General features: G+C 40.9%; 1 protein-coding gene across 3 annotated transcripts in view; it reads left to right on the plus strand.

The window, feature by feature from the left end:
* The window catches only part of NCKAP5 (NCK associated protein 5), a 671,283-nt gene that overhangs the window by 196,538 nt on the left and 451,512 nt on the right, over window positions 1-23,233 (plus strand). For all 3 annotated transcript variants that reach the window (XR_011201523.1, XM_069224677.1, XM_069224678.1), the window contains exon 3: window positions 6,496-6,629. Coding sequence is in view for 2 of the 3 variants with exons in the window: in XM_069224677.1 (XP_069080778.1) it covers window positions 6,496-6,629 (134 nt within the window). In the remaining variant the exon portion in view is untranslated. The remainder of the gene's footprint in view (window positions 1-6,495; window positions 6,630-23,233) is intronic.

The following is a 23,233-nucleotide window of genomic DNA, read 5'->3' on the forward strand; positions in this document are numbered from 1 at the left end:
TAGTAAAGCTTGGTTGTCCTGTTGCACTTTTCTCTGTCGGGTGTCAGGCCCCTAATCCAGGCCATCACACTTGCACAAGGCATAATGTATGTGCATACGTGTTTGTTGTTTATGTACATTTGTGTGCCCCCAAAACTATTCATTTATCACCCACGCATACGTTTACTAAATATATACTATCTTGTTAATGCTGCTTGTTGTAATTTTCCTTCATTTGCAGGTGATTGCTTTTACAACTGATAGCACCCACTTCTGCATTTATGGTTGCTACACTTTGGTGTTTGTTAGGTACACAGATAAGTCGGAATTAGTGTTTTCTCAGTTGGCTTTTCCCTGACATTTCCACGTGTCTACTCTGTATCTACTTTGGCAGGCTTAATACAGTCACTGTGAGTCAAATAGCCTGCGTAAATGCGCATTAGTGTGCATTACACATCTATCCTTCTTTTTGTGAATTGTGTGAAAGGTATTCTTGGCAACACTGAACAACTTCCAAATACAAGACTGACATCTGTTAAGGAAAAATTTTAATTGAGCCGCACATCAATTAAATGTTCATTTGTTTGAAGGTATTTTCTGTTGTTTTTTTTGTTGCTATACTACCTATGGGATGTATATCATTTTGATTTGGGTCTCTCAGTTCTCTGGTAAAGCCCTTCAAAGTTGACTGTTGTGTTCAGACCCATAAACAAGTATTGTCAAAGCCAATCGGCGATGCAAGAGCTATTTGCTTTGTCAATGGAAATGTTCTTCGTATAAATCAAAGTTTCATGCATCAGTCCCCAGGTACACACTGGAGCGCGATGCACATCAGTTGTTTTTTGCAGCCAATAGAGCGCACTTGAGGCTGAGCGCAAGGTCTTATGGGGCAATAGACATCTAATACGAATGTCCGGAGTGAACTCTTCTGACATGAATTACTCCCACGAGCCACCCTCCGCTCAGTATGCCTGCTGAATAAAGTAACTCGAAGGAGAATATTAACACTGTGCTTGCTTCTGCTTGTAAGAAGGTAAACATATTTCAAATTTACTTGGGAGTTTTCGACTGTTATGAAGGTCGCTGCTGTACTGCGACAGTCTGCGGCTTTAACACATGCGGTATGGCACTGAAAACTAAAAAAGGAGTCCTGAACAAAAACTGAAAAAATGGCTGCTACCTTTGTTATCAGTAGTTGGCTGGTGCTCTTGGGGGGAGATAAACACCGGAAAAGGCATGACGTATACATGACCTTGACAAATAGGAAAAATACAAAATGGAGCAACAATATTGCCAGCAAATGGGAAGCAATGGGCTAGGTGTTAACCCACAACGTAAAGACAGCATGTCCCGGTTTGAGACGGCTCATGTGTGCCATCTAGAGCCATGACCTAAAAAGGATGGCTCCACACATCACCGTTTCTAACTTTTCCAGGGCCCACACTAGTGCTGCAAAGTTTATGTAGAGATATTAAAACAAATCTGCACTGTTAATTAATGACAATGCATCTAACACGGCCAATAGGAGTAGATAGCACTAGAGTTTGTGACCTGGGCCCTGAAAAAAAATCCGATATGACTAATCGTGCTTAACCTGTTTGTATTTTAAGATGCCATATATGTTAATTAATTCACTAGAACCCACTCATTCTAAATCTTGTTGCAGAGGGTTGTGTGAAGCTGCAGAGGTTTTCCACAGCAACATTGTGAAGCGTTTTTTAAAGTTCAGATTCCTTTCTTTGGAAGATCCTCATCTTTGAATTTCCTTATGAAGATTTGTATGTCTCCGGAATACTTCTAATCTCTTAGCATTGAACAAACTAAAAATAATTGGTTCTCCACTTCCTGTGAATTGTCTGGTTTGGAAAGAATGCTATCACCTCCATAAACACAAGTGGTAGTAGCTGTATGTTCAACATTGCGGACAATTTTAAATAGTTCACAAAACTAAAGACAAAGAGGGTGGCAGATTGTTAATTGTGTTGTAGCTCCTAACAAGCAGAGCCCTGTGCCATAGTAAGAATCATTCTAACAAGCAAATGAGAAGAAGCTGAGCAGCAGTTAATAGAACCTCAACTCAGCGTAACATACAAGATGCAGGAAACAGAGGGCCTATTGTGATTCTGAGGTTTTCAAAAAATCCAAAAGGTTCCTTTCGTTTTTCTGCAGGGCCTCCTTTTTCATCAGAATTTCTATCTCTGATGCCCAATATTCATTGAGTTCTTGTAGCTCCTAGTTTGGCTGTGTGGCATCAGAATGGCTTAAAAGTACAAACCGTAGCAAAAACCGTCAGCTGAATGTAGGTGTGTGAGTGAAAATCATTTACAAAATAAAGCACTTTTAGCAGGAGAATTTTCTCTCAATTTTTTTTGTGTGATGCAAATAACTCCCACAAACGAATTTGGTGAAAAATTCACCCACACTTACTCTAGACAACATTAGCAAAAAAGTTGGGAAACTTTGAGAGTGCAGAAAGTCTAGTTCTTCTTTCTAAATGTGACACGACAACTCTCTTAACACTTCTGGGAACTTATCACTACATAACACAGCAGCAGGATGGTTCAGTTAGTTAAACTCTTGCATCTGACATTTGCTGGCCATGAGTTCAAATTCTAGCTAGGCCGGCTGAGCTTATATTGACTCAGTAGCATCTGCTATTTACAGCGCTAGAAAAGGTAGGACAGGATTTCATGCACTTTGTGAAAACCTATTCTTAGCCCTACTAAAAACATGGAAAAATACAATGAAACTATGTGTGCATAATTCCACCCCATACTGCTGATGGTACTTTTCTAGTGTATTGTACTAAGTAGTCAAACACTGTCCAGGCTTTGAAGTCACTGAAAATGTGATGCACAATAGAGTTGTGCTAAAAGTCAGGCGAGAAACTTCAAAAACCAATGTACAGTGGAGATCAAATGGCAACATGCTGGACACCTGGAGTGGACAGTGGGGCAGTGCAAAAGCTTTGTAAGAGCAGTGAAGGAATTGTGTTTGAAACACATTTAAAGTTTATTCTGGGTATCTACGTGCTGCGCGCATAGCAGTGTGACTTAAAAGGATCTTGCCCACCAGGGAAGATCATTTAGGAGTTAGTGCTCCCTGGCTCCCTGTGATCGCAATAACCCAAGGAGACAATTAACTGTAAGCTTCTTTCTAAGATCTGATGGTCCCTTTGAGGTAATAGATTCATGGATTTTGTCACTGAGGTTGCTCAACTGGTAACAACTTGCATTCTCTTGTTGATGATATCTTTGAGCAGAGTTAATGGAAATGCCAGGAGGTCAAATAACAAATGTAAAAAGAAAATAAATTTAATTCACTCGATTAATGCTTGGAAAGGTACTTGTATCAAACCGTCCTAAGTTAATGTGCAACCACAGCAATGTCACAAACATTCTAAATGGCATTGGCGGTATAAAGCACTAGATTACAACTTTAAATAAGTACTTAGCTTACGTTCATGCTCCCTTAATTGTTGTACCTAGAAGCATAGTGAAGTATTCGAAATTTGGTGAAACTTACTTGTCAGTATTTCCTCTAAAAACTTGAAACGCTTTGCATTCAAAAGTCAGGGGCATTGCCAGCAACAGATCGATTAAAATAGACTATGGGCCTTATTACGGCCTTGACGGAGGCGTTTCCTCCATCACAAATGTGACGGATATCCTGTCTGCCGTATTATGATCCCGTTATATATTCTATGGAGATCATAATACGGCAGATGGGATATCCATCACATTTGTAATGGAGGAAACCCCTCTGTCAAAGTCATAATAAGGCCCTGTGTCTTTCAGCCAAATTTCTGATAATTCACATGTCACAAAATATGTGAATTTCACCAGATTTTACTTTCGTAAAAAACTTCCTGGGAATTAATTGTATCCAACGATGCATGAAACAGCTTGTTTATCCATTGCCATGAATAAACAGCAGTGATATATTGCATGTTCCTCTGTAGATGTGGACATTGCTTTGAATTGGATGAGTACACTGTCTCACACAGTGCTCACCTACCTGCACCAATGTTGGATTTTCATCAAATTCTCTAGCTAGACTAACTTCGCAGTAATCTCCTATTCGACCTTTGCTTTAAGATAGAAAAAGCTGACCCTACAAACTATGATTGATAAATATGAAATACATCTGAACAACAAGCATTGGCAAAGACAATGGGTCTTGTTTTGACTGCTGACCTTTTGGCTTTGCTGATGCTAAGCCATTTTTTGTGAACACTTCTTGTACGAAGGCACACAGGTATGAAAACTACCATTTGTCTAAAAACCAAAATTCATATTTCTTATGCAAAAACATCAGAAGACCATGGCACTGAATGGGACTGCTGCTTACGACATTATGAGCATGGTGCAAGAGCTGAATGCTCTCATTCACATTGGGACAAGCCAGTGGCTGAAGTAGGCTGACACCTTTTCCCCATACTATATGTTGTGAGGGGCGGAAGAAAAATGACACTACAGCAGACAAATGAATACAGAAGGCTGACAGAAAGCCCCTAACATTGATGGCTTTCTAAGAGAGACTGGAAAGCCAGAGAGTCTTTAGCGAAGGTTTCTGGGTGAGACAATTTGCACCCATTGAGGACTCAGCAATTGTTTCTATTATGACTAAAGCTTGATTCTTGCTTTATGTTTCCTTGGAGTTTTGTGCATTTCATGTGCTCACTAAGAGAAAGTAAACAAAACCTCGTTTTGTAGAGAACACAGTCAGGCCTCAGAGTATGGAAATGGTGAGAGTCGACACAAATTGATGAATCAAAATGTTGTAGCCAACATTTCTTTTAGGTACTGGAGTTTCTTTATGTTGCTTTCCGTGCGTCAAGTTTAGCTTTTCATGCCTTCAGAGACATGGAGCATTTTCCTGTCAAAACCAGAAGGACTTGTCTCCACTTCTCAAAAGCAACTGCAGACCCATTCTTTTGGGCCTAGTTGGTAAAGTGCAGCTTCAAGCACGGGGAGCACAGGACCCATGTCTTCCCACTGTGAGAAACTAATTAAGGCATTTACAATTGATACATAAAAATGCAGTCCAGCATGAACTAAGACATCTTCCCTCTGCTTACAATATGATCAACCTTAGATGTGCTAGGCCTTATTAATCCTAAGGAGGGAGCTGCAGCTTGAGTCCCTGCACACTGCAAAATCTCAGTCTTTTTCTTGTAACATCCCTCTCCTACTTAAGATGCGCGGAGAAAGAATGTGTTGATCCTGTGTCACAGTGTTAGAGCTGAGCTGGAAGTCAATAGAATGGAGTGTTATCGGATAAATTTCCATTGGTTGGGAAGCTTTGCTTCATGCTTGCTTAGCAATCAATATATCTTTGTTGCTATAGTAGATGGGCCACTGAGGACTGTGTTTTCCACTGGTATGGATATGGCCATCGGTTGAACGATGCAAGTTAATATTCTATGTTGTTGAGCATCCTGATCATATATTCGCTCGTGTAATAATGCATGTGGCTGTTATCACACACAGCTCAGGACCAGCCCTCTATTAGACTAGAAGTAATTTCAAGACTCAAAGGCAATTATTGTGGTAGGGTGTTCCATGACACTGAATTATCGCTTCAAAATATATCCATCAGATTATTAGCACTGCATTACGTATACACTGTCCATGAACACTCATGTTTTCCTTCATAGTGTTCACTTTTTTCTGTGGTTTAGCTATAGACATTCAGGCTTGTTTACAAGCCCCTTGCTCTGCTGTAGCATCACTTGTTTGTGACTCTGCGGCAGAGCAAGCAGTTCCCTACACTGCACCACATTTACAAAGTGTCGCGAAGGGACCATTGCGCCACTTTGTAAAGCCCTGCACCACATTATACCCGCATCAGGTATAATGTACGCAGGATGGGCGTTCCAACGTTAAAAGCCACACCAAACTGGCACAGTGAAATTTACTACATTTCACTGCACAATTCTGCGCCCTCACAACGTCATCACTGTTTCCTGCACTTTTGGACAATGCCTCTTTTTAAGATCCAATATCTGCTTAACATTGCCACAAGCCCGACACTTGGCTTGTGGTACTAAAGGAATGCAAAAGTCAATCAAAATCAAGGGGATTGTGTAACTCAATAGAAACTTAAGTAAACAGTGGTACGAGGTAAATGATGTGTTCCCTCTCAAACATAAGGCTGATGTGTAGGCCTACCGTCTGAGCTTTGGTCAATGACCCATGCATGTAAAGTGAATGAAGTATTGCTGTGGTAAGGCAGACCTCAAATAGGTTATTCCAAGTTAAGTCACTGTAGATATGTACCGTGTTTAACAAATTGCAAAAATTAAAGCCAGCCTTACAAAAATACAATAACAACATTCTTACGCTAATTATGCATGCAATGCTTGCATACTATAAATGTTAAGAGGTTTGTGTAAGTAGAAACTGAATTATTGCTGATTGCAGTATATTTATTTACTTTCCAAGAAGCATCGTTAAATAAAATGTCACAAATCCATCACATTTTGTAACATAGTGTACTTTTTTTGACTTCCAGCGTGAGAAGCTGATACACGAGTTGGAAGAAGAAAGGCGTTTGAGACTTGAGTGTGAAAAGAGATTACGGGAGGTAACCCTGGAGTCTGACCGCAGCAAGGCTCAAATGCATGACCTGCAACAGCAGTTTGCCAGGTATGAGCTCTCGGGATTCTAAATGCAAATACTGTAATACCTTGTGATTGAGGGCAGCGAGCCTATCCGCGGAGGGTTACTACCGTCAGGCCATGAAGTGCGACAATTACCGCACTCGAATAGCCTTAATGGAAAATGGCACTTATCGCACAAGCACATGTAATTTACACATTCTCGTGGTGATTAGTAATGCGCTACAGTTACACTTGGTGGAATTCTAACATTAAGGTCTGTCCTGTCGTTCAGCTTCAGGTTGGATTAACCGTTTTACCGCTGCGTGCATGTTTTAAACTTGTACTCATGTCCCACTAACTCGGCAGCACCTTGGCAAAAAGACTTCACTCGTTTTCAAAATGTGGCCCTAGGTTAGTGAATGGGTTCATGGGGTAATATTGTTTCCCGGAGTTGGAGGATATGTAAATCACAGAACAATATGCATAAGAAAGAATTGCAGCTGAATTTTTTGCAAGAGGGAAGGGAGGGCAAAGCACTCCAAATGGGAGCAGTTTGAATGTATTCTGCAAATGTAAGAACTCTCCTAGATGAAGAAATTAAAATCTTATGGTTCCAAAAGATTTTTGAAAGGTACATCCAACCAAGGATACCAAAGCTACTTAGGTAACAGGAAACCTAGACCTATTTGTATATTTATTTTGTGCCGCATTTGCGTCACTGTTTGACGCAAAAGCAACACAAACTTACAAAATACAGTTATTGCCCATATTTATAATTTTTAGTGCTGCATTTGCGTGGGTTTTTTACGCAAAAGCAGCACAAATTTACAAAATACAATAGTATAGCTCTGCAAATGACACAAATGTAGGCACTTAAAAAGTATAAATATTGGCCTATATTTTGTAAGTTTGTGCCGCTTTTGCTTAAAAAAATAAACAAATGTGGCGCAAAAAAAGTATGAATATGGCCCCTAGAGTCTAATTCTGGTTTCATATTACGGACAGCTTTGTGATCCAGGGCATATAATTTCTTCTCCTTGGACCTCATTTCCCATCCCTGCCACAAGTGAGGAACCCATTAAAACATGCTATACAGCTGGAAGGTTAGGCACTATGAAAAAGTACAATTTTCATTAGCATGCAAGAACTTACTATCTGCATTGTTGCCCTTTGTAGGTCTCTGTATTCAGTCACTCATTCATAGAAATTTGCCAACCAGCAGGCTTGAGGATAAAATCTTGCCTTCAGAGAATGACAAACTTGCCAGAAGGCAAATGAAAAAAAGAACATTTAACACATTTGAAGATCCCAAATAATAGACAGAAAATGTTAAACCGCAGCAGGCTCTAAACAGGGGTATTAAACAAGCAACACAATTGTATGGGACGTTGTAGGATAAATGATCTTGTACGTTTAGAGTCCTTTATATATAATGTTTCTAGCGAATCGAGTTTCAAGAAATCACGTGGGCTTGAATTTATAGTATATTTGGGCTTTCTGTACAAAGCCATTTTGCGGTTGTAAAGCCTGCGATTCATAATACACAGGGTTTGCAAAAGTTTTTTTATTGTGTATGAAACCCATTTTCAGTAGCACATTACCAAATCCGGGAGTGGATTTTGGAACCCATAACAAGTTGTGATTTGGAAGGGCTGTGTTTAGGGTGTCCCTTGTAAATAGTGATTCATTAAGATATGTATCATTATTTTGCACTTAAAATCTGGCCGCAACATTTGAAATGTTACTAGAAAAAAAATGTACTCACATCTTAAAAATTATAACCTCTGCCCCTTTGTGAATGTTAAAAAAAGGTTTTTGAGGAATAGTCAATTGGCAATAAGACAACTCGCAACTCCGAAACAAACACAATTTCTTCTTAAAAGCAGACCTGTTTCCTTTCAGGAAAATAGGCTGCGTTATAAAAAAAATTGTTAATCAGAATATGATCACAGAGATGGTGATCTGCTGACCCCAGCAGGCCACCATCCCACTAATTACGTCCAAAGGTAGCAAGTCTCATTTTACAATCTACCACATGAATATTAATGAGGAAGGTTGGATTGCTACCACAAATTATTTAATATTTTGGGAACCAACGCATTAATACATAAGTTGGTTTGCAAAATTCTTTTCCATTTGCAAAAAGTTGGTCCGCAGTTAGCAGCCACTTTTGCGACTGGAAACTTCGTACATGAAGGCCTTTGTCTGAAATCCTTATGACCTTATGGTGAGCTGATTTTATTCAGAAATCATGTGTCATCTGGGAAGCAATTAATGGCGAGAAGTGGGGCAAGTGAAAAGGGTATAGCAAGTGCTATTGTATTAAGATTTTATTTATATGTCGAACTTTAAAAGGATGTAAATGACTTTAAAGGGTTGTAAAACACAATAAACACAAAAGAGGAAACTCAAATAGGGATGGGGCACATTGGGAGGGGATTTAACAATTGAGGAGAAACATGAACTTACAGTGAGAAAGAATAAAACATTAGCTTTCTAATAGATGGAGGAAGGCAGTCAACAGCAACAGACCATCGAGCTGTATGTAATACCAGATATGTTTTAGCTTGTGGACAAAGGTCAAGGGATGACAGTGTAAACTTCTCAAAGGAGTTTCAGCAAAGAAGGTGCTGTCATCAGAAGGAAATCTGAGAACAAAGAATTAATAAAGGAGTGCAAGATGAAATGGTAGGCTAACAATTCAACCGTACGTCAGCTGCTTATATCTAAGAATATGCATGTATCAGTTCTTAGTTTGTAACAGAATCAGTGTGGAGGCGCAAAGTTTTGCTCAGCAGCCTGCAGCCGGCGCTATCTAATGTCAATGTACTGAATACGAAAGATAATGTAGCCTTGCTCCCACCTCAGACGTCTTTAATCCACCAGCACCAGCAGACACACCCTGTTCCTTTTATCTCAATCTTGCAGGTGCCTGCTTTCTCCTTTGTCTCAATTTCTCCATTTTTCTCTTCCTCGTTTTTCCGTTGTGGTTTTTTTTCTCTTGTGCTCTGGGTCAGTGTGACGAGGAGGAATAAGTGCCAGTCCCCAGACATGGGCGCTGGTGGTACTTATCTGCACGCACCACCTCATATTAAGTACTAGAAAACACCAAATATTGGGAGAGGCCCCGACCTGAAAAGGGGACACATATAGATACATTAATTCTACTTTGTAACCACATTCAGGAATGAAGATCTCTTGTACAGGATCTAGGTCTTGGCAAACCAGTAGCGCGTGTTGTGTGTCACTTAAGCAAAAAAGCAAAGAGGGCGATGCTGAACTGATCTCAGCCATTGGTATCTGACCAAGCATGATGTGCACACCACTTGCCTTTCTAGGGCATAGGCGGCATAATTAACCAAAAAAATGTGGGATTGGAATGTGGCCCTAGTATTTCCTAGCCACTGAGATTAATTAATCCCCTGCCACCTTCACCTTTTTGCTTTTTCTCTACACTAACTGGTAGCACCTGTTCTCTGGTAACTATGACGTGGGGTGTCTGCCGTACCTCCACCTTTATTTCCGACGCTTAAAAAGTCTAGTGGCTGGGCTTACTTTGGAGGGAGAGGGATTGTGCTATTTTTGGGTGGGAATTGTCCTTTAGAGTTAGAGATTAATATTTTCTTATTCCAAAGTAGTCAGAGCACTTGCTACCCTCCATCCCACATTCGATGTTCTTCAAATCCCACATCCAGAAAGTTGAGGATACAAACAAAATGCAAATTGCAAGGTAGGTAAAGATCCAACTGCGGTAATTATGCTACGGCTATCATAGTTGTGCATAGTACCCTTGTGTGCTATTTTAGATCCTTTACATTTTATTTAGAATTTATTTTGCATCCCTTACTTGTTATCCATAATTTATTATCAGGGGTAGTTTGATGTGAGGTATCTCAATAGTCTGTAAGTGATCACAACTGCAAATTGTGTCACGTGTGTGGCATTATGGCTTTAAAAAAATGCATTGTGGTGGCTTAGATCTGGCAAGCCTATGTTCATTTACAGTAGTCAAATGATAAGGCTAATTACGAACACCTAGGGCAGAATTGAAGTTCTGGAAATTCTCATTTTCAGTTTCAATTTTTTTTACTTGTGCTCTCTTGGGATAGTTAATTTAATGACATTTCTCCCAAGAGAGTTTGCCTTGAGCTTCAATTGAACCCGTAGATCCCTATAGTACATCTAGGTCTGACCATGCAGTATCTATTCCTGGATAATGGACCGGTTGGCATTACCCAGTGAAAAACAAATGAATGCATTTCAGAGGGAGTTTGCATCTACACTAATGTAGACTTTGCTCTACATCCACACCATGTTGATTGAAATTCAGACATAAGTCATGGATTTTTTATGTAGGTCGTATATTGAAACACTATTCATCTGCGATCCTGTCATATAAATATTTATCTGTAATCGTTTGATGTGCTGCCTTAGAATCTGGGTGCATGCCTCGTAAACAAATGTAAAAATATTATTCAAAATAGACAGAGATTATTTCATTTCTGTGGAAGAGTCTTCTTGTTTGTTTATGCATACATTTCGTAGACAGGTGTTGAGGATGGCACCGTGGCTTTCCATTAATAATTTATTTACAAGAAGGAATATATATCTAGTGGGCGTCACTGTAACACTCACGCACTTATCAATGTACATAAATGACATTAGAAATGACATCACCCTTGACATGACTGGTGGAATTTAGTATGTCATGACAATTCTGATCAATGAAATCACAAACACATTTCCACATTTGTTTGTTGGCAGAAGACAAAACCTTGTCTTTATACTTATGTATTGGGTGGACATCTATGCATAGAAAGTGTTACTGCATTTTTGTTGTCTTCAGATTAATGCCTGTTTGGATATTAATTTCTAGTGACTGTTATTGCACGTCCCTTTAATAAAATCTGAATACAGAGATGACACCTGATGGCATTACGTATTGAACTGACATTGTCATAATACATCACATCACTGAACTTTCAAAGGATTGCTCTTGTCTGCTTGTTTGTTGACAGTGGAAATACAGCTTTGTTTCTGAGCTGAAAGAGACGCGGTTACATTAAGTGTGTTATAATAGCTCCATAACTCAACTATAAGCGTCCATCGAGGGTACACCTGATTGCTGAAAATATACTGCAGCCCTCCATCTAAATTAACTATGTGTGAGGCTGTGTATTACCGAACACTATACCTGCAGCAATCTCTCTGCTCCATGTACACATCCGTGCTCATCTCAGTACTACACTCTCAGACCTGCATTTAGGGTATTGGTGTAATTGACGATGCTAATGATGTTATGGTATGTCATATCGCTGTTGATTTCTCCTAGTACAAAATTTATGATGTCATCTTTGACATTGTTTTTTGGCATGATCAATGCATTCAGGAGTTATGGTTGCATAATGAATCATATTCAGAAAATTTCAGTAGTTTTAGTCATTGGAACTTACCACAGTGCTCCTTATTTTTAAGGAGTTTTTAATATGTTCCTACTGTTGTGTAGTAACTGATCTTAGTAGCAGACTAGAACTTCCTTGAATAATAGCTTGTCATGCTACGCTTGGACAACCACCTCCAGTTTGCCTGCAGAACGCCATTGGTGTCCCAGTGCAGTGGTCGTCAGCTGTGCCCAGCCAGATGAGAGCAAAGAGCATGGCCTTTGTCCATCTCCTGCTCCCAGACCACAAGATCACAGAAGCTTCTAGTCATCAGTATGCACCACGTCCACGTTTTGGTGCAAAGCATAACCTTAGTGCACAGTCTGTGTCCTGTTGTCGGAGCACCTCGGTCACCGACTTTTATCTTGACCAGCAGATTCTGGAAGCAGGGCATGGCTTTCAGCCACATTCTGCAAACAGCTTGGGGCCTGAGAGCCTGCTTAGCCTAGCCGTCAGCCATGCCTAACAAGCTGGGCATTGCTTGTGGTCCTTGTCCATGTCCTGTCTCCAGTTGCCTTACCCTCACAGCCAGCGGAGCAGGACCTTCAGAAACTGGAATACCACTTCCCATAAAGTAGGCACGTCCTTGAATTATGTTCACTTGCTGTGCAGAAGTACGAATGAATCTGGTTTAATGCGCATTTTTTTTTGCTCCCTGTGAAAATGTGTCTTATTTCATACCTAATATCCCGCAGAAAAAAACACTATTTTTAATAACAGGATACACTTGACAACAAGATGCACTTACCCTAGATGTGAGATAGTGTTGATTTCAGTAATATTTAGTAGATAACTTGATGACATGGCCACCTAGTAATTTCAATCATTTGCTCTATTATAAGAATAGTGCCATTGGTGAAATGATAGTACCTACGAGGCCATATTTGCATTGTTCATACCAGAATACTAAAGTTACAACACCATTTCTTATTTTCATGCAGTATGCACAGTGTATGATTCTCAGGGACACCACAGAAGATCAGAAATGTACTATCTCTGGTGTAATCTCTCAATGTTATTGTTTTCATTTCACGTGGCCATTAATTATAATTTGCCAACTGACCTTTGACCCTTGCTGCCCACCATTTTATCCATTCCATACAGATGACAAGAATCTGTGTGTCCTTGACACCCCATTGCCTTTGGATGTTACTGCTGTTGTATCACAAAGGGAAGGAATGCACGTTTTAGACTATCAGAGCTTAGCGACTGTGATGTTTTTAAAGGGTAGCTGTATCATTTTAGCATTCTCTACAGTAGATTGTATTGGTATTTGTATAGTTAATGTATGTAATGGATTGTGTAATTGAAATGCCACCTGAAGACAACCCCATAAACGCAGTTCTATCTCACCCGATAACAGTAAGTTTATACACACTTCAAGAAAAGGGTTTTGGAACCTAGGATAAGACATATTCATCTTGAGTATTGTTTCTTTAGGTTTTCTTTCCAGTTACTTTTTAAACTATTTTCAGATGTGTATTGGTCCTGGTTTCAAGAGGAGGTTATGAGCCATGGAGAAAGGGCCTTCATGCTTTGATATCGATTTTCATGCCCAACAGAGATAAAAGCCTAAAGTCTTCAGAGTTTATGTGTATACATACATTTGACAACTCCCTATTTTGTTGATACATTTCTAAGGTATTGATATAAATATGTATCAGGCTATTCATATATAGTACATACCATCTACACGATGGCCCAGTGAGTGAAATGCTCACTGCTAAACTATGTTGTGTGCAGATAACATTTCAAATATTAGGAGAAGTGGACACAGTCCTTTCATTCTCTCGAAGAAGGAAAATTGAGTGCCATTAAACTGGGTGACTGTAACTGCTGTTAGAAGCAGCAGGAATGAGGTATGCAGCACTGTATAAGGACAGGTTATTATTAACACCTCATTGTATTGTAAATTGTTTTTATTTAATAACAGAGAACCACACCAGCGTCTGAAAATGATCTTTCATTGCCAATGGCGGAGCACTGTTCTGATCACATCTTAAGCAGGGTGAAAATGTTAACTAGTCTAATAATCTTCTCATCCAGGGTGCATAGGTGCTTCGTCTGTGAATCCAGGGAGCATTTGCTTTATTGACTGAAATTATAGCTTTTACCGATCAGTAATATTTATTTCCGAGATTCCCAGATAAATCGAAGCCTCTCCACTTAACCTCTGTGTAAATCTTCCAGCAGCTCAGAATGGCACTCGCCTAGGTTTACAGTAAATGTTGTAAAATTTTGCAGATGAGAGATGTGGATTTAAAAGCTAAAGTTGGAGTGCTTGCACGTGATAAGACAGGTGATATTTTATGGTAAAATATAATTCTGTGTTACAGACTTTCTCCTAAATAAAAAAGTAAGCATGAAGCCGCTGAAACCTGGACCATTCGATTTTTTTTGTCCTACAACTAGTTCGACAAAAAGCTAGAAACGTGTGTAATCCAATGCAGATGGTTCCACGACTTAAGGTGCATCTAAAAAATCGCTGAACGTTCGCTTTAAAACACGTTCCTTTAAAATGCACACAATAGAACTGATCTCTTCTAATGATTTAAATGTTTAATAGCACAATGTGTATTGGTAGCAACAGATGATTATTGTTATCCCACTCAACTGTACTCATTTTATCAACCTCGGGAGGATGAAAAGGTTAGTGAAAGGTTATTGTACTTGCTGGGATTCAGACCTGCAACAACAGGGGCAAGCAGAGATGCCTATAATAGATGCATTAGTACACTGACTGACTGGAGCCTGTACGAGGGCTGCTCTCTCAGTCAATAAAACTTTATATGATTTTTTTCAAAATCATAAAGGCATACAATAAATACACACTGACAAAATTAATAAATACAGTGAGACCTCTAGATAAAATTAAATCTTCTCATCCAACTCCTTGCCAGGATTCTAAAAGAAATACTGAGAAAATGAATCCTCAATACCATTAACAACCATAACATTTCCTAATTAAAAGTGCCCCCTAAAGAAATTTAAAACTGCATTACAGATCTCTTGAGATTCCAGGGAAAGTTAAACTTCAAGGCCTTCAATATACGGATTTGGCCTAAACTATCTCAGCAGTGGGAGTTAAAAGGCCTTTCTTTCCTATAGAGTAATAAAGTTCTAAAAATAAAAAGTGGACAGTAGATTGGTGTGATTTGTTATCACATGGGGAGGTGGAAGATTTTTTGTCCAACAACAATGTAAGGGAAAGGCTACCAAGAAATTCTGAGTGCCCATATGCAATCTAAACAGATAAAAGCGATACTGAGTATTTAAAACAGGCAACAAATAACATTTCAGAACTGAGGTAGGTGAATAATCAATATGTTCAGCAATCAGTCGCTATCTATAGGTTGGACTATGCTGATTGTCCGATACCTTTTTCCATAAGGCTTCTTTAATTTGAGCTTTTGCTGATGGTAAAATGTGGACCGGATCGTTAAAAAGAGAACTCAAGCCTAAAGCGATGAAAGCATGTTTGACATATCTAAGCCATGGAATGTTCCCAGCATTACATGCAGACAAGCATTCACCTAAAACGTGTCTGGAAAAATCAAGTTCAGGCCTGCACCACACTTTAATCCATAAAAGCAAAGGAGCTAATATGTGTTCCTCTAGATAATGCAAACCTATATCTAGATGACATAAGGCGGTAGACAAGCCCCAGGGAACCATCAATAGCATCATAAGGAAGGTATTTTCAACAAGTTTTAGCTCTGAATAATCAACATATCCCCAAACACCTGGCCCATACCCTGTAGCTGAAATACATTTGGCTCTATAAAGTCATGATCTTTTTGACCGGTTTGTAGCCAAGTTTGGCAGCAAAACGCAAAAGGCCTTCCTTCACCCTGTTAGCTTGCTTGGCCCTTAGTGATAAAAGCGTTTCCATTTTAACTGGTTATTAAAAAGAATGCCCACATATGTAAAAAAATTAACTTTGTCAACCAAATTTCCTTAATATAGAAATATTTTGTTTGTACTGTTTTTGGCCCACAAACCATTACATAAGATTTTTTGAGATTTACTGTCCGATCTAATGTAGCCATGAAATCTACAAAAGCATCAAGAGCTTTTTGCAGCCTGTTAGCTGTCCTCGGCAGCATCATTAGCATAAAGGAGCGATGAGGTGGGAAAACCACCCGTCCTAGGATAATCTAAATTATTTTGCCATAGGGAAGCTTCTCGACCATTTAAGTAACAGGAAAGGGGTAAAGATACAGCCCTGTTGTACCCATGGCTTGAGATTATGTTATCAGTACAATTACCATTAGAGCCATACCGAGTCTTCACCTTGGTAGTCTGGTGAATTCTCTGGAGTAGATTAATCAGGGGCTCCCCTACCTCCAGTCCCTCCATCAGGTTCCAAAGTTAGTTCCAATTTATAGTATTGAAAGCAGATAGCAAGTTCATGAAGATCAAATGAAATGAAAATGAAATGACCACTTCATGGACTTGGTGTACTTGCTAACGATTAAATCTAGGTTTAGGCACTGTTCTACTGTTCCACAACCTTGTCTAAAGTCATATTGTGTCCTTGAAAATACATAATTTTCACAGGCCCATACCTCTAGGTGAGCTATAAGAACTCTACCTAGCACATTAACGGTAGTATCTAACAGAGAGATGGATCTCTAATATGCGCGATTATTTCTGTCCCCTTTTTTAAAAAGAAGGGCAACAGTGGCCTGTTTCCATGTAGCGGAAAGTGGACCAAAAACCTACAGCCTGAAAAACCTTCATAAGGATAGGAGCCCAAAGAACAGGATTATTTTAAAAAAGATCTAACGGAACCCCCTCTGGTCCTGGAGCTTTCCTACATGTGCCCAGGGCTGTTGCTGCTTCTACCTCGTTAACCGAGATAGAAAACCTGAATTAGGGCGCCTGCGCAATATTAGCTGGTCTATAAAAGTCCACTTCCCAATTAGGCACTACATTTGAGGTGTTACAAATGCATGAAAAATGTTCCTCCCAGTCTGTGCCAGCAATCAAACAATTAATTTTAGAATCTGGGTCCTCAGTGAACAGTGGGTGATTAACTAATTCCCAAAGTTTCTTTGAATCCCTAAGGGAACCGGTTCAAAAACTACACCTTAGTTTTGAGCTCTACCTTCCTAGCTTCTAACGTGGCCTTGTAATGCCTCGGAGCTGCCTTTACCAAGCCCCCGTCTCTTGGAATGGCGTGAAGAGCATCTTTTAGATGTTTGTGGGCTTTACTACACATACTATCAAACCAGCAAAAGGGCTGGCAAGAAGAAATGGATTGGTTTGTTGTTAGCTTGTTTGCTACTCCTTGACTGAGAAAAAAACTTGTTCTAACATTTATTGACTTTGGGATGGATGGCTTTACTTTCTCAGTAGGAGGCAACACTTAGAGAAGAAGGCCTTGCTGGGGTGGGACTCGGAGGAGATTGTGAGTAAACATAATTAGAAGTGGATGTATCAGGAACGTGGCCTAGATCCACAATCACCTGCCCATTCTGATGCGGTTGAATAGAAGTGGACTTAAAATGGGTACCGGTGGACGCTGATGTTGTTGTGGGAACATTGCTTGCTGAGCCAGAATCTCCTTTGGAGTTAGATGACTAGTGACCATGCAATACTACCATCTTGCCCAAAGGCTGTTCCAGCTTCTCAAACAGGTCTTTTTATGAGTTGGAAACTAATTATTCTTTCCTTCAGAATAGTTCATCATTTAACGGTTTTACTAACACACCAGAATGAGTCAGTATATCCCCTTGGCAGTCATCCGCTCCAGAAGAGACAGATTGGGTGCCCTGATTAAAGCGTTGGAAACAAGGCCTCTTCTTAGTAGACAGTTGCTTACTTTGCCTGCTTTAGTGGCAGTGAATTGGATGGAAGTCTAAGGGCAACTAGTGCTGTGGACTGTATGGGTAAAGTATCAGTGGGTGCTGCGGTATCACCACAACCACTTGGTGAATCACCGGACACATGGGAACTGATTGTACATACTGCACCCGGCACCTTGCTCATGTCCAAGGGGGCATTAGAAGGAATCTTCACCTTGGCAATTGAAGAATGTCGAGCGGAGGGCAGTTAGCATCTTCTAGCAGCATCTATCCTTTTTTTCACACTGCCGATTACAGAATCCAAAGCTCCCATGATGGTCGATAAGTAATTGGTAATGGGTGGAGTATTTAATGGGACAGTAGAAGACCCATTAGTTACCTATACAGGCCCAGGACCCTTGGATTTCCTCTTGACCATTGTTTTGGAGAGAGGTAAAGAGTATGTGAAATACCAAGCCTGACAACCACAAACACTGTGTTTGTAATAATAAAAATCAGCTTTTTGTCTATCTTTGCCCCCTTCCTTGTGATAGAGAACGTGACTTACCTTCCATATAATGGATATCAGCAAACTAATGGAAGGGGTGTGGCCCTGCCCAACCTCTTCAGGCCGCAGATGGGCGCAGACAGGCACGTTCTTGACCCGGTCTTTGCCTGTGCACGCTATGCACTGCGGTGCAGCTGAAGTGCATTTCAAGCGCCCGCGATGTCAGTCCCCTCCTCTCAACAGGGTGAATGCTGTGGGACCGAGTCCCACCCCAGCAAGGCCTTCTTCTCTAAGTGGCAGGCAAAGAGCAGTCTGGCAGCAGTTCCCGCACTGCGGTGCAGCTGAACGCTTTTCAAAGACCCACGATGTCAGGCCCCTCCTCTCAACAGGGTGGACGGACAGAGTGCCACCCCAGCAGGGCCTTCTCCGGTAGTGACATCAGACACCATTTGACCTTTACTTCGACTCACACACATATGCTTACAAATACACACACATTCACACACTCTCACATTAATGGCACTTACCTGCAAGCATGCATACAACATACTTTTAAAAGCATTTTTACTTCCTTTAGCTGCCAGATAGTGTCATGTTCCTCCTAAATATGCTCCTTTTTTATATACTAGTAGTGAATTATATAATTCACAATTTGTGTTATAAAACATTTGATAGAAATCAAGGAACCCGAAGCTTCAACTGGTTAGGATGAGCTGCTTCTGTGTTCCATGCACTGATTTTGTCACCTCTGAGACCACCAATCAAAGCAGGAAGAACATATGATGGACGGAATACTGAGCAATGCTAACATTCTCCTAAGTCACAAAATTGTTGGTTTAATCCAACATTTTTTTTGCCCACCACGCCACCCCAGTTTAGACCCAGCCATATACAAATCAGTTTTGACCTTGCTCCCCATGGGAACAGTCCAGCCCGAACTGCCAACCAGGTCCTCCCTGAACTGAAAACAGGCATCCTGGGACCCATTTTGGAGTATCATTCCTCATCAGCCAGGCTAGCTTGAATCCAGTGGTGCAGTGAGCATGGAACCCACATCTGGGAATACCCTTCCCCCCTAGGTTGACAAAAGGAAAAAGAACAGATGATTGACAGAATGCTGAACAATGAAAACATTCATCCTCAGTCAAAAAACCTGGGTTAAATCCATCATTATTGTGCCCATCACGCCATCCCAGTTTTGACCCTGCCATATGCAAATCAGTCTTTACCCTGCTTCCCATGGGATCAGTCCATCCAGAACTGCCAAGTAAGGTCCTCCCTGGACCGGAAACAAGCATCCTGGGACCCATTTTGAAGTATCATCCCTCATCAGCCAGGCTAGGTTGAATCCAGTGCTGCAGTGAGCATGAGACCCACAACTGGGCATACCGCTCCCTCTTAGTTCGACAAAAGCAAAAAGAACAGATGGTAGACGGAATGGTGAACCACGCAAACATTCACCCCGAGTCACTAAAATCTGGGTTTAATTCATTGTATTTTTTGCTTACCACGCTACCCCAGTTTGGAACCAGCCATATGCAAATCAGTCTTGCCCTACTTCCCATGGGAACAGTCCATCCAAGATCAGAAAGGCAGAGCCAGGGGTTGCAAGGGGCAAGCCAGCGGTTACAGCTGCGACCTCTGTATTACAACCATGTCTGGTGATAGGTAGAATTATATAATGTCGCCCAACTTGTTTATCTGAATCATGGTATATTAACTTTTTTATTATTGATGACTCACTTGCCTCGTTTTTTGGAACTGGTCCTGGCTAGGGCTTGTTTCACAGTTACTTTTTCTGCGAATAGGGGTAGTATACCAGTTACTTACATGTGACTATCTCCGATTTGGTGCGAGAAATTTAAACTTACTCTGGTAAGAACCAAATCTTGTGAATCGAGGTCATAGTCCCCTGGAACAAATTACCCCAGATGATTTAAACATTTGTTTACATGGAAAACAAATAGCGTGTTCTTCTTGTTCCAGTTTTTCAGTCCGCAGAAATCCACCTTGTCTGTACATCACAAATAAGCCGCAACTGTAACTGCAATTTGAATTTTTTTAAATCCCCCTTATTTTCAATTGAAGAAGATATTTGAAGCAAATTGGTTCTTGTTTGTAGATTCTCGCATCTGTTGCTGAGAAACAACCCTGTGTAACAATCATCCAGCCACGAAATTATCCTTCCTGGATCCATGAGGGCCTGCTGCCGGAGATGCGCTCTGCTGCGAGCCTCATTAAATATTATTTCCATTTGGTTCACCGTTGTGTTCTGCTTTCAAATGCCCAATTTAAAACTTAGAAAAATAACATTATGGCCAAAGTATGCATGCGAGTATATGCTTTACAAGCCCCTAGGACGTTTGAATAACCCTAGTAAATACCGAGCAGAAATGCAATCAATTCACAGTCTTACAAAGAATGTCAGTCTCGAGTAAAAAAGCAAAAGGGATTTATCTGGTTTACTGGTCTGTAAAGCAGTGGAATTTTGACCTTTGTGTATCCACTCTCTTATAATTGTCTGTTCTAATTGGGAAAGGACTTTGGGCTGTCCTTAAGGTTTAATATTTTCATGTTTTCTGGCACAGCCCTTCATTTTATCACTCTAATGAAAAGGTAGCGTGGAAGCAGTACGTGTTACCTAATGTGGCTTTCCACGGGTAGGCTGCCACAAGGGGTGTGTGGATGGCAGAACCCTGCACAGAGAAGTTCCACGTGCATTTGACTGGCACTTACAGTAAGAATGCGATGTAGGTGGGCATAGTAGTGCCAGAGCATGTTGAGAGACAAGGGAGTAGCCCGAAAATTAAAATACCCCCCCTCTTTGAATCAAAGGTCTTCTGACACTAAGCAAATGAAGTAAGTGATCACGATCCTCCCCAGAAGAGCTCTCTTGTCTCTTCCGTCCAAACATCTAGCCCTTCATCCTTCCATCCACCTGCTGATCTCTCCCCATTTCACATGTACATCTGGTTATCTATTCATTTGTTCATCCATCCGTCCGAAATCTGTATCCAGGTGTATCATGTATCTCTAAACCTATCCATCCACCCACCCATCCATCTCTCCATCCACCCTTTCACTCATTCCTCCATCCATCAGTCCACCCATCCTTTGTCTTTCATCCATTTCGCCTTTTGCTTATCCATCTACTCTTTCACTCCATCCATCCATCAGTCCATCCATCCTTTGTCATTCATCCATGTATCCTTTTGCTCATCCATCCCCCCTTTCACTCCATCCATACTCCCTTTTACTCAGCCATCCATCCACCTTGGTACCCATGCATCCACTCACCCATCCATTTACCCTTTCACTCATCTAGCCATCCTTTCACTCACTCATCCAACCACGATTTCACTCATCTGTCCATCCATTCACCCTCCCTTGCACTCACCCATCAAATCTTTCACTCATTCATTCATTCATCCACCCTTCCTTCCTCTCATTCATCCATTCTTTCACTCATCCATCCTTTCACTCACCCAGCCATCCTTTCACTCATCCATCCATCAACCAATTCACTCAATCCATCCATCTGTGCCCTCCAGCCATCTGTCTATCCGCCCTTCCAGTCATCAATCCACCCTTTCACTCAGCCATCCATACTTTCACTCACACATCCATCCATCCATCCTTTCTCTCATCATCCACCCTTTCTCTCAGCCACCCATCCACCCTTTCATCCATCTATCCACCCCTTCATTCATATAACCATTCTTCCACTTATACATCCATCCACCCTTTCATGCATCCACCCTCCCTTTCAGTCATCCATCCATTCTTTCACTCACCTATTGTTACATCGTCATTTCACTCATTCATCAGTTTATCTATCCATCCTTCCTTTCACTCACACACTCATCCACCCACTGTTTCATCCATCAATACACCCTTCCTTTCGTTCATACAACCGTTCTTTCACTTATCCATCCATCCAGCCACCCTTTCATCCATTCACCCTCCCTTTCACTCATCCATTTATTCTTTCGCTCATCCATCATTACATCCATCCTTTCACTCTCTCATCTATCCATTTATCTATCCATCCACCCTTTCACTCACACACACCCATCCATCAAGCTTTTCACTCACTCACCCACGCTTTCACTTTATTTATGAGCCTCTGTCTGCGGAGTTGCTAACAGAAGAGGCTCATCAAGTTCTCCACCCCACTGTAGCTGCTAAATCAAGGGGTTCACAACGCCCCTGTTGAGAGAACAGTTTCCAATAAAATGAGTGGGCTAATATATCTGATCAATTTGGAGGCCTCCGCATTAGCAACAAACGTAAGAACCACATGCGAAATTGTTTGTGCCGTTTGCTAAACTACAGCGCAATAAGGTAATTTATTACAATCTTGTGCCCTCTTGTGGCCATTTGTGGAAGTGGTACAACGCACCTCTTTCGGTGGTTTTAATGAAGCACTTGACCAAGCTAAACACAACGGTACAGTCTTAAGACCCTTGCCTCGGGTTTAAGAATGTACCTAGCATCCCTGTCCATGCGAGAAGACACTTGCTAATGGCAGGTACCCTCCAACGGTGCCTCCTTCCTTTGTGGTGGAGATAGGGTACGTGGGAATCAACCGAGTATCAAAAATGTGCCAACACTCAGCAAGGTCACCATTTTTAGTAAGCTTCATGGAGGCTAATGGCGAGGAACCACTGGCGCATGTTTGAAAGTTGCACTGCCAATGGGAGGAACTTATCTTAACTTTTCATAATAAGTCTTCCCCCTGCGACCGAGAGTATCCTGTAATTCAAAAGGAATCCTCATGCAAAAACGGTGCTTTAATCGTTAAGCACCCATTTTTTTACCTGGAAATCTTAGTCACTCGGTAATACTGATCCATTGCTAGGTGTTAGTTATTCTGGCCCTTTTTTATCTGAACTGTATGTTTCTACATTAA

This window comes from Pleurodeles waltl, chromosome 3_1 (assembly GCF_031143425.1).
Source record: "Pleurodeles waltl isolate 20211129_DDA chromosome 3_1, aPleWal1.hap1.20221129, whole genome shotgun sequence".
Taxonomy (NCBI): Eukaryota; Metazoa; Chordata; class Amphibia; order Caudata; family Salamandridae; genus Pleurodeles; species Pleurodeles waltl.